At 46.9% G+C, this 12,213-nt stretch overlaps 4 protein-coding genes across 4 annotated transcripts; 1 reads left to right on the top strand and 3 right to left on the bottom strand.

Moving 5' to 3' along the window:
* Positions 1-32: 32 nt before the first annotated feature.
* Positions 33-669, top strand: SERLADRAFT_455909 (uncharacterized protein; the record flags this gene model as incomplete). The annotated part of the gene is made up of 1 exon (XM_007312988.1): positions 33-669. The coding sequence occupies one exon, from the start codon at positions 36-38 to the stop codon at positions 234-236; it is 201 nt and encodes a 66-aa protein (XP_007313050.1).
* Positions 670-1,759: 1,090 nt separating this feature from the next.
* On the bottom strand, positions 1,760-2,477 carry SERLADRAFT_455911 (uncharacterized protein; the record flags this gene model as incomplete). The annotated part of the gene is made up of 6 exons (XM_007312989.1): positions 1,760-1,782; positions 1,835-1,855; positions 1,911-2,064; positions 2,120-2,151; positions 2,219-2,257; positions 2,329-2,477. 4 exons carry the CDS (start codon positions 2,401-2,403, stop codon positions 2,016-2,018), a joined length of 195 nt encoding a protein of 64 aa, XP_007313051.1.
* A 4,153-nt stretch (positions 2,478-6,630) lies between these two features.
* SERLADRAFT_444746 (uncharacterized protein) lies at positions 6,631-10,186 on the bottom strand (the record flags this gene model as incomplete). The annotated part of the gene is made up of 8 exons (XM_007312990.1): positions 6,631-7,492; positions 7,554-8,046; positions 8,099-8,630; positions 8,712-8,853; positions 8,902-9,274; positions 9,337-9,772; positions 9,901-9,939; positions 10,024-10,186. The coding sequence occupies 8 exons, from the start codon at positions 10,184-10,186 to the stop codon at positions 6,998-7,000; spliced, it is 2,673 nt and encodes an 890-aa protein (XP_007313052.1).
* A 1,063-nt stretch (positions 10,187-11,249) lies between these two features.
* Positions 11,250-12,124, bottom strand: SERLADRAFT_432825 (uncharacterized protein; the record flags this gene model as incomplete). Its single annotated transcript, XM_007312991.1, has 3 exons — positions 11,250-11,482; positions 11,535-11,762; positions 11,821-12,124. 3 exons carry the CDS (start codon positions 12,122-12,124, stop codon positions 11,250-11,252), a joined length of 765 nt encoding a protein of 254 aa, XP_007313053.1.
* Between the last annotated feature and the right edge of the window lie 89 nt (positions 12,125-12,213).

Genomic DNA, 12,213 nt, shown 5'->3' on the forward strand with positions numbered 1-12,213 from the left:
AATCCGCTGACATTCCAGCCATTGGCGAAGTCAAAATGAAGACTATCGTTATTGCGGTATTAACAGACGAGATAATCGTTTTAGGATGCCATACAGATCACCAGAGGATAACAATAGTCCACAGCACCAAGAAGAAAACACAGCAGCAGAGCAAAAATATAGATGTGACCCTGAGAGTGGAGCATGAGGTCCAAGAAGCAGACAAGAGTTGGCCACCAGGAACGAGCTTGAAATAACATTAAACATCGGTCCATCCGCCTTCATCTAGCTTGTATGATGCTTCACTTTCAGGCCGGTCCGGGCTGTCCACTAGTTTCGCAACACGTTCCTCAGCACGACCTGGTCAAATGAATGGGGAGAGTGGAACCATTATCAGTATACAGCTTTACAGACCAGTCAGCCAAGCGACTCGACGGCCGCAACCCCCAGGTTCGTTCATGCGCAACGCGCCCACATAATCTTACCTTTGCGTAAGAACATTCGAGTCGCAGAAGCATGAGATAATATGTGGCCCCCAATAGGTTTCAATGCGCCTCCTGCAACAAACGTCATCGTCGCTCCAGGATCAGCTAAACAAAGTAAAACACATTCAGCAAAATGAAAAATGTTTTGGTTCATATATCGAGATTGCGTGGAGAAGCTAGCAGAATAATCCTACATTGTACTTGGTTAGTTAAAAGCACGGCGATCTGGATAAAGAGTGCATGTTAGACAACAGTGTAAATCGAGCGGAAAATCTAACATTATATTCCTCCGAGAGCTTGGTAAGTTTTGAGAGCATCTATGGTAGATTCGAACTATACTAGTATCACAAGGGGGAGTTAGATGGAACTCATCTTACCTGGGCAAGCTACAATGAAATGTGAACTGATTTCGCATATGGAATGATTATGTGCTTTTCTTACTTTTTGCTGCCTCTCACTAAGTTCCCCCCTACCAGAGAAATCAACTCGAAACAGGGCCATGATACTGTCGATAATCTACAACGATGATAAACCAAAAAAGCTAAGCCAAAGGAAACTCACCATAAGCCTGAAATCCTTGTCTTCAGCAAACCGCATAGAGCATTCGTTGATCAATTCCATCTTAGAAATGTAGAAGAAAAAGTGTAGTTGAGAAGAAGAAAAAGAACTTTCAACATACCTGATGCTCGCTATTAAATGCACGAGCTATCAAAGCTCTACGTTAGCACCTTCACTGATGGATTCATTCATAGAAAGGGGTGGACTACCATAAAGAATATTCTCCAGAGCCATGTTCCCATCTACTCCGAAACGCTCAGCAATAGATCTGATGCGGTCTGGCCGGAAAGTGCCTTCAAAATAAATAAACTATGAGCTGGACATTATAGGCGAAAATGATGAGGTACATACCTTCCGTGTCGATATAGGCAACCTAGAAGTGGCTATTAGCAATAAATTGGACAATAGATGGATATTCACCTTTCCAGCAGCGCCGCCAAGTTCGGTCGGTAGTTGTGTGACGACACACATCGTGTGGGCCAATTGAGTTTTCCCCGTTCGAAACTCACCATAAACTGATCATTCGTGACTCCAGTAAGTCAAGTATATATTTGGCATGAGGAACAGGAGAAGTATATATACCTTCGGAAATAGATTGGGACATGATACCACCTGAATAAAAACGCGTCAAGCCTTGGTATTTTCGATCATGCGTAGACATACCACCAAGTATAGCATCTACGGATTTGCTCCCCGTGCTGATAACTAGGACTCGCTTTCGCCGGTCTTGCACTTCGATACCAGTGGCAAAGGATGAACCCTTCGGATAATATTAACGAGCTAACACAATGTTCATTGAAGAGCAGACTAACCGCTATTTTCTGTGCCGCTTCCTGACACGTAAAATGCATCGGTGGATGTGGTTTATTGAGCTCAAGAAACGGTCACCTTTATCTTTTCGACTTTTGCTTCGGACATTCCCTGAAAAAGTACGTGTAAGACCATTGAACCAGTTTCCAAAAGCTCTTCAGCACTTTAATCTTGAGTAGCTGCCTACGTGTCGTCATCACAATGCCTGAAATCGTATTTATGGAAGAGGCCTGTGAATATATTGATAATGAACGGTGTTTTCTGTTACAGATATTATATGATCGACCTTTAGCTTCAGAATGTCCTGTACGTTTATTCCCTGTACAAAACATCGACAGTCGGCAAATAGGGCTATATGCGCGCATATACGCGTCTCAGTCACTCACGTGCTGCTGGAGCTCATCGACATTATCGAAGAACGGCGCCTTTGATAAAAGAAAACCAAGTTAGCGGATTTTGTCCGACACCTAGGGGTGAAACTGTGTGTTCCCAGTACCTCTTCATTGTCATCGCCTGGTGGAGGACTGGGAGGAGGCATACTTTCGGTGGCAGTTGGTCGGCGAGATGGCATAGAAAGTGAAAGGTAGAAGAAGAGGAGAATGAACTGAGTAGAACAAGGATGGTTGGCGAAATAAAGTTGCAATTGTGGTGACCGTCCCAGTTACTTCAGACGCGGTCGCGCGGTCACATGCTCAGGTCACTGCCATCTGTCGGCTTTATACAAACTTCACGCCGACTTGATGCCATACTGCTGCTGAGACTCGGTGAAAGTAGGGTAAATACTATGTCCTGACAGTATTCGACTTACTGCGAGTACGCATTAAACAGAGAAATGTAAAATACTGAAAGCAAGAAGAAAATATAGATCAAATAAGAAAATCAAAAAACTATGCCAGGACCGTGGATTGAACACGGGACCTCCAGATACCACCCCACTCTACGAAAGGCTACTTCAGTCTGTTGCTCTCCCAGCTGAGCTACCCCGGCATGAATAAATTATGCCGCTGGAAAGAATCTGTGCGATCAACATACGGGCATAAAGAGGCAACGTTTGGGATTGTGTCCCAACTCACTCATTCGAAACTAGATATATCGCCCAGTACCTCTTCACTCTCTTCTCCCAATGCAGGCGTCCCACTTTGTTTGCTGATCATGTCAGGAAGCTCAGGCGATATACTTCGCCCCGAATGTTCAGCAGGTGCTGCTTCTGATTCAGCAAGTGTTAAGACAGTGGGAGCACGAATTTCAGGCGTTGGGCCGCTAAAATCTTTGCCCGTCATCCGCGATAGCGTTTGCATGTCTTTCAAAAGGCGATCATACGTGGTTAGTCAAAAGAAGTGAAAGTAAAAGTGATGCACCAACCGTATGGAACACGATTATTTAAGCAGTAAGTAATTCGGGCAGTATTCTTTTTATCCTCAGCCTTGAATTTGTTTTTACACGATTTTCGATCTCGACCGGGAAGCACGTAGGATATTAGTTCATAGTTTTCTCCAAATTGTGAGAGTGCCTTGGGGGGATTAAGTCAAGTCAATAAACATGATGATGGAAAAGAAGCGACAAGGTAATTTACATCATAGAAAAGCTCCGTTTCTTCAGCACTCCAGCGCGAGCCTCGAAATCTTTTACCGTATGTCCCGGAATTGACAAATTTCGTGGTGTCAGACTCTTCAACATGTGTATAATTTGCGGACTCGTCCTCAACGCTACGATCAACGAACAGCGAAGTTTCGTCTATTATTGTCTCTCCATTGGGGCCAATGCGTACTTGCACGTTGTATTTGCTAGTGGCCATGGATTGCGAGTAGTCGAAACCGCTCCCAGTGATATCTTCCGAGGCACTTTCACTGCCATTGGTTGTAGATGGTCCAGACGTCGAATTTGTACCTGGCTGCTCTGATGGTGTTGCTGGTATCCGAGCCTGCGCAGTCTCTGCATTTTCATCGTCCCGGCCATATTTTTTAGCCTCCATCAGTGCCCTCATACGTGCCCTCTTCTCGCGACTAGATGTTTTCCAAGCTAGATGGCTGTTTTGAATTTGCATGGCCTTGCTGCTGATACGACCTTGGCCAGTATCGTCGCATAAGGTGGCCATCGTAACCGTCGTTGGATCCAGATCTTCTCCAGGATCAGCTTGCAGGTCATATGGAACAGATGCAGTGCGAGACTTCCGTGACTTCCGCGAGTTTAAAGATTCCTGAGAACTCAAACTACGTTTTCGGACCTTTTTCGACGTAGAATCGCTCTTCGGTGATTGTATTTCTTCCTGTTGTGCAGTAATTTGTTCTTCTACAACGGTGGAATTCGAGAGGTCTTGTCGCTCGGGGGGACGAATGTGAGGATTCCGTATTTCTGAGGACATCCTCACTGAGGGTGTCGCAATCGGTGTACTAGGAACTCCGCCATATTTAGATGGCTGTGAGATAGGTGGAGGAGAAGGGTCGGCTATTCTAACGGGTACGATTACTGGTGGAGGCATCGAAGTCGAGGGTGGAAGGAATGAACTCGACGTTAGTGGTACTTCTTCTGGTATTGCGCTAGGCGGTACAGAGACTCTGGGGTCTGCAGCAACTGAGGGCTGTCTAGAAGTAGTTTCGGTAGTACCATGACGGGCCCTTGGTTTTGCAACAGGTCTGAACACCGGACCTCCCTTTTCTACGAACGTGCAACGTTAGATTACCAATAATGTCCGCGCCTACATCAGAAAAGTACTTACGAACACGACTGGACATCGAATTCCAACAATCGCAGATAAATAAGGTATAAGATAATTATCTACAGAACAATTCTGTAACCAATGTGAAACAGATAAAAGATAACAGAGTAAATATTAGTTGTTTGGTCTGGTTAGTTCTGCAGGTTCTTGGACAACAGGTGTAAACAACGCCCGATGATTCGTACCGCCAAATTGCCTTTAGGACCAACTCCTGGCTGGGAACTAGAACAGGACGACAATGGCAGCGGACATCCAGAACCAAAGAGTATATCTGACAGGTCTGATTCTCCACCTTCGTCCTTGTCATATACACTGAATGTTATCTCGCAGCTTAATTATTCTGCAATCGCTCAAGCAATGTAGGCAATGTTTCTTGCCCTGATATATGAATCTCATACATGCACTCAGCTCGAGAGAAATGGCTAAGACATACCTTTCCAAAATTCTCTTCAAAATCTCGCGGTGGAAAACCTCCTGAAGTGGTACCTCCCCCTCACACAATATACAACCGTGGCAGGTGCGATTTCGAAGTTGGTCCTCACGTATTCCCAGAGACAACTATCTTCGAAGTACATTACCACCCTGCACCATTACCAGCCACATCCGTGCAGCCATTTGCTTATCATTCTGTACCTGGTGGTCCCTGGCAAACAGCGAACCAGTATAATCGGACGCCTTACTCTTCTTATGCGCAGAATCTAGCTGTCAAGCCTGCGGTGTTCCCAACACCCCCTGCCTTATCCACGATCGCAGATGCCTCTACCTCTATCTCTACTCCTTCTCCTTCTCCTTTGCTCTCTTCGCTTACTTCGGCTGTAAGCATCACTCCCGGTCTGATATCTCGGGTCAACGCCGCCGCGATCGCAAATCCAACGCTTGCAGGTTTGTTGCAACTAGCTGCCACAGGGAAGGCATCCGCAGACCAGCTCAAGACTCTTGGGCTGCTGATCCAAACCCTGGCAACATCCACTACATTGGAAGCTGACTCTTCATTAGCTGCTAGTTCTACTGGTATCACACCACCGCCTCAGCCAGTGTCGAATTCAACACCCCAAACTTCAGCAGAGCTCCAAATACAGGCAGCATTTCCAACTCCAGCAGCACCTCCAATTCCAGCAGCACTTCCAATCCCGGCAGCCCTTCTATCTCCGACAGTACTCCCCACTCCTGCGGCACCCCCACCCCCACCTCCGGTAACACTCCCAACTCCGGCACCTAGGCCTAATGTCCTATATCAGCCAGCCTACGCTCAAAACTTCAAGGAATTCGATGTCATAATTGAATTTCGTGAAGCACCTTCTGACCGCTGGGTGTTTCCCCGTGGACCTGCTTCATGCGAGTACATACCCGCCCCCGGGGGCATGGGCTCTTATGGCGACGTAGTCATATCAACCTGTCTTCCGTTCGCCAAAAAGTCCCCTCCAAGCGGCACAACTGAGTCACAAACGAATCCCCCTGCACCATCCACCACAGATGATGTTCTAGAAGTCGTCACTTTTCATTTGACGAAAGCTTCTTCAGCCATCTGGGATTCAATATCCCGTTGGCTAGGTCCAGAAGAGAAGCGTGAGGAGTATCGTAAGGTCCTCGATTCAATGGTATTTCTGTTATATAGTATACGCCATTTGCTTTGGAGACTCATCAACCGCTTAGAAAACTCCTGAACGCACATATCTCGCACACCAGCTTCCAGAAGGTCCCAACTTGACACAGATTCAAAACGTACGATTCTTTACCATGGGTGTTTACACTGGTGCTCCACAGCTAATTGGTCTCGTAGGCTGCAGCTCCTCCGTATACCATGAAATCAATCAAAACTGTGCAGGACAACAGCAACAAACCAAAGCGTAAGTCAGCTCCCCGAAAGCAACCACAAGAAGGCGATGCTCCTGCGAATGGCGCTCCTCCTGCAAAGCGAAAGCGTTTGTCACAGCCCAAGTCCACAGTAGCATTGCCCAAGATAGCTTGTTTTACATGTGGACAAACAGACGTTCCTCTGATAATGGGTGGTCGTACGTTAGTCCAAATTTTAACTTGGTACCTCGCAATGACCATCTTTGCAAGGTTACTGTCGCCCGTGTGTGGAAGCTGGTAAAGGGACCAGCCTGGCCCCTGCGGTTGGAACCACGTTCACGTACCAACTTCCTAGCCATATGGAAGTCAAGCCGCAAGTTCAGTGCACTACAGCCAACACAAACGAAACAGCACCTCCTGAAAAACCTGCTATCATACAACCAGCGTCCTCTTCAACACCTGTCGAGAACCCATCTCTACAGTCTCTAGACAAGCCTACTACTGACAAAGATAAAGCTTCTATAAACACAATCGAAAGTTAGATGTTATTGCTAAGAAGTGTATTCTACATATATAATCAAGCAGGTGTATTACTGTTATAATAAATTGTTAAGATATCAAGCGTCGTAAATAGTCATGAAATTGAATAAAATAACTATGTGAAGATTTTTGCTGCCCAACCAATCCACCATGCAATTACTCCCATCTGTGCAAAGAAGATGCACAACTCAAATAACACGGCACCCCATTGTATAAGGATGCCGATCCAAAAGAATGGCATGAGGATCCACCGAAAGCCGTCGTTTCCTATCCACGGTAACTTGTAGTTATAAATCGATGACATAGCTGCGTGTGCCTGGAGTAAAATGACAGCAGCTGTAATAAAAAAGAAAAGCAGTAAACCCATCCAGTGTTGAAATGATCGTCGTGGAAGGGATCGTATGGGATACCGTTTCGGCTCCCCGGTGAACTCGTTGCGGTACCAGGGGATGATGAGGAAATCCTGCACATCGTCGCCAATGGTTTTCCCATAGGTCCTCCAGAATGGTGTTACGGTATCCAAAATGAAAGTCAAAGCATCCATGCCTAATTCCCAGAATTGTTGGTACTGGTCTTTATAGCTTTCTTCGAGAGCCACGATTTGCGATAGCTTAAATACAGGTAAGCAAAAAGCCTAGACACGAGAAAGGCTTAAAAGGGACATCACATACCTCAGGGTAAACTGCAGACGTATGACTTAGAGTGTCGTTGTACTGTATTTTCACAGCTGCATGTGTACCCTTCACCTTGGTTAGGGCATCTTTAACCTCGGCAGCTTTTGCCGTCATGGACTTGTGATGTCTTTCGAGCCTCTGTAACTTATCCATGAGCGTGTTAATGTGGTCGTCCAGAATGCTCTCCGGTGCAGGTATTCCATCTTCCTTCACAATCGAAAGAAATATACGGAAAGTTTCCTGTTGTCGGACGATACGATTGTGAATGTCCTCTACCGCTCGCCAACTCTTTGTCTTACGTGTCCCACTGGTCACAGATGAAGGATCGTGGCTGAAGGCATCCAACAGCTCGGGGGGTATACTTCGATGGGGCATACCGACCGTCCTCATGAAATTAGACCGCAGCGTCTCATAGTCTCTTACGTCGGCGGCCACCCGTTGCAATCTCTGGCGCAGCCTATAGTTCTGCGCTATGGCATCTTCTAGCATCCTGAAAGAGGATATCAGTTGCTTGAACAAATACAGAGACGAAAGAATCTCACTGAGACTTTATGTGGTAGTCGGCTTGTAGTTTCGCCTCGTCTGCCTCTTCCCGATGTTTCTGTTCCTTTCGAAAAGACGAGCTTTCTGAAGGAGGCAGGGATGTGCGACGGACTACTCTCCGACGGGGAAATGGGCGGGGAGTTACAACAGCAGGCTCCTCAAGAGAGCTCGGGTCCGCCTTGGCAGGCAAAGCAAGCTCCAAATCAGACACAATCTCCGGAGGTGGAGACATTGATGCGAACGGGTCTGGCACAGACCGCAAACTATCCCCTTGATCAGAAGGCTGGCCAGCACGCCCAACTTCCATCCCAGATATTGCAGGAGATCGCATATTGGCAGCATAAGAGAAAGATACATGACTTCGTCGAGCTTTCTTACGTTTCGGTACCTTACCGCCTTCAGAATGGACTTGGTCTTCTGATTGTGAATTTGGCGGAGATGAGGACCCTTCATCACTGTCAGGTCGCCGACGCATACGCTGAACGAAATCAGGGAAATGTAGGCGACTACTTGCAGGAGAAAGTCCACCAGCTGCATGATGATGTGAATGAAAGTGTGGAGATCCACCAAAGAAACTGCTGTGAATAGAGCCATGCGGAGAGTCTGTCATACCAGGCAGAGAGTGTCGCCACGACCTAGACAAGCCTTCACCATTCTTGCGCTTGTCGTGGCTTTCTACAGAATTTCGTGCCGACTCGATCAAAGGCTCAAAAGATACGTGACCTTCAGATGAGCGTTTTCTGGATAGCGAGGGCTCAAGAGACGAAGTCCCAGAAATATTTATATGCGTAGGAGATGATACCCCGGGTTGAGGAGGTGTCGCCTCAATAGAAGATGATCCCGTAGTGGCCAGCGTTGAGCCCTCCGGGGGGGCACGCAAAAGATTGGGATCCCCTTTCGATTTCGTGAATTCCTCAACGATTAATGCAGACATGTGCCATAGAGAACGTGTCCCACGCTTATCCAATAAATGTTTGAGCCATGTAAGTGGTTCAGTATCGTCGAAAGAGCGTTGCAAAAGTGGATCGGAGCTAGCATACCATCGCGCAACCTTGGCCAGATTGAGCGGCTCGGGGGTTGAAAGAGAAGTATATAACAAGTTGTAACGCCGACCTAATTGCTCCTTAATGATCGCTGCTTTACGAAAAGTATTAGATTGCGCCTCTGCCTTGATCCTTGAAATTTTGTCTGAAATAATTGAAATTAACTCTCGTATAAGCCACAGGATTCAAGATACATGCCTGCAAATAGAGCCTCTTGCTTCTCCACTATAGCTTTACTCGAAGGGGAAACTTTCTCCTTCCCTTTCCGTTTGCTCACGGACAGGCTCCAACGTTTTTCATGTTTCTCTTCATCGGATAGACACCCCGTCCAATCGAGAGTAGCTCCTCCATTCGAAGAAAGTGGGATGGGGTGAAGAGGGACAGTCCTGGTAGATGGACTGAAGTCAATTTCCGATGGAACTTTGACGGCTACAGAAGGAAAGGTAGGAGAAGGGAGTGACAATGATAACGCTGTAGAAGTAGATGCTATAGGTACAGAAGAAGACGAAGTCGCGTCAGAATGGGACGGGACTTCTTGAACTGTGGGTTGTGTGTGAACGATGGATCGACGATCACGGCGTCGAGACTGATACTGAAGAGCTCGCTGTACATCTTGCAAAATACGAGGATCTGAATTTGAAAGATAGCTAAGCATGCTATGGTCTAACTCAAGAAATTGACACTTGCCTTCATGAGCTAAGACGAGAAGGTCAATAAGAAACTAAATATATCAGCATGGGACGAGAACTGAAATTCACATAAATCGTATTCATCTGAGAAAGCACCAGAGTCGAAATCTGACACGAAAGGATCCAAATTGAGCAAGGGTGACCTTTGGTTCCCGTTTGCTCCTCGTTTCGATTTCCTTCTAGAGCCAGTACCTTGGTTAGACGACCTCTTTGAAGCAGATGGGTCCGAAAGTAAAGCTGTGGCATCCAACGACCGTATGCGACGACGTTCATCTACCTTCTGAGGCGCCTGCGAAGCTCTCTTCGAATCCAGCCTAAGAGCCGTGGCCGGTGATGGAGAAGAGCCAAGACTCATTGAGGACGACCTAGACGATTTCCCAACACTGTTGTGACCGTTTGGTTGGTCTGGAAAGTGAATACGAGGATGTTGATGGGAGACACTGGCATGGACGGGTAATATTAAGTCCGGGTTATGTTGGGTGCTGCCCGAAGGTAAAGTGTCTGGATCTGCCATTTGCTCTCAGGCAAAGCAATGGCAGTGTTGGTGTAGAGAAAAAACAAGGTGATGGTTGGAGACAAAGGAAGGTTACAGTAGTGAAAGGCTAGAGAACGTCGGCTGCAACCCCGTTCGGGCCATTCGGTGAGGCGGACATACTCAGAGGCACGTGTACTTATAAGCTTCCGGCGCTGGATCGGTTTACGTGCGCACTTCAAAGAGGCTAACCATATACATCCTCGCGGAAAACACGGTGCCCAGCGCAGCGGATGGCAGTTCTGATATACTTATATGTACATATATGACCCCCCACATGGTATCTACCAAGCGGCCGCTCTTCAAAGATATAGACTAAAAACGCGGTCTGTTCGGGAATCAATGGACGAATCACCTCGCGATAGGAGAAGCGTGCGGAGATGATGATCAAGCACTTGATGCACGAAGGTACTGCATGCCTGGAACTTCTATCCTCTGCTCAGCATCTTCATCGGCTGGGAAATATCTTGCCAGAGAACACGGCTATAAGGGGCGTTCACGGAGATGCATTGACATGTGCAAGTGACAGAGGTGAACGTTAACCTTGATAGGTACACCTGACCTTGCTTCTGCGTTATGTAGAAGAGTGGTTATGGTGCACACAGTGAACGAGGAAGGAAGTCACAGCAATAGTGATTGATATTATAGATAGGTTCAAAGTCGTAATCGCTAGAATAGGGTAACTAGAGGATGTCTTGTAGATCGATAGTTGCAATGTCAATGGCAAGTCTATGGAGGGTAAGATTATATGGTGATGCTGTGTATGATAATCAGCTACAACAATACGCGTGATTCATGGAAGAAAAATATAACGAGTAGTATGAAATTTGGGATATCGATACAAAAAGAGGAGAATACGACATTACAGCAATTGACTCGGATAAAGTCAAAGTCCAGCTCTAATAATGATCATCGAGTTCCGCCGTGATATAACACGTTCACATTGTGAATCTTTGAATTCAGCATCCGACGAGTCTGCGCGAGCTCGGCGGAATGATGAGAAAAATGATAGTAGCCCTTTGGTGAACCATTTATGTGGGCCCTTGGACGTATGTGCGGGCCCTACTTTTTGTGCCCCGGCACATGGCAATTCCTCTGGAAGAGGTAAGGGATTGGGAACTATGGTCAAATGCTTCAGTAATAAGTAAACGCGGAAAAAGAATGCCCTCACCTGGACAATAGAGAGGGTAATTCGGATTATAGTGCCCTGGGGTGAAAGGCAGGCAACCTGGAATTCTGCTTGAAGGTGCCCAGGAATTCGGAGGGACGGGACGTGCTAAGACATCCAGTTCGCGCAGGCGTTGCTCATAACTCGAGGAGCTTCCCTCACGCGCCTTGCGTTCTCTCGCGCGTTGTTGGTAATACAACGCAGCCTCCACTTCTCTTTCAATTTTGTTTTCTGTAAGCAGCAGGTTAGTACGCAGTCAGAAAATGATAGATAGAATCATTGGACCAACCTTGCTCTTTCGACATCATGTTCCAGTCGTTCTGCACCTCGACATCCTGCCATGTACACATGTAATCTGGGCTAAGTATGTCGTGGCGACGCGATTTTCCTTTTAGCCTTGGAGAGACTCCCATTGCGAGGCGTCGCGCTTCAGCTGCAGATGCAGCTGAAACCTCCGAAGTACGGATACGACGTGGAGCAGAGGAAGGAACGCGTTTACAACCGTAAAGAGATGCCATATCCGCGACTTCGTTCGAGGAGATAGATGAGTGGGTGTATCGCGATATTCTAGATGTGTTATTTACCTTAGACATGAGCCCTTATATACACAGCAAATACGTCCACAGAAGCATCCTTGGCCACTGTGGCTCTCGGCCACCAATACACACAGTGTGCTTTGACA

Source organism: Serpula lacrymans (assembly GCF_000218685.1).
Source record: "Serpula lacrymans var. lacrymans S7.9 unplaced genomic scaffold SERLAscaffold_1, whole genome shotgun sequence".
Classification (NCBI taxonomy): domain Eukaryota; kingdom Fungi; phylum Basidiomycota; class Agaricomycetes; order Boletales; family Serpulaceae; genus Serpula; species Serpula lacrymans.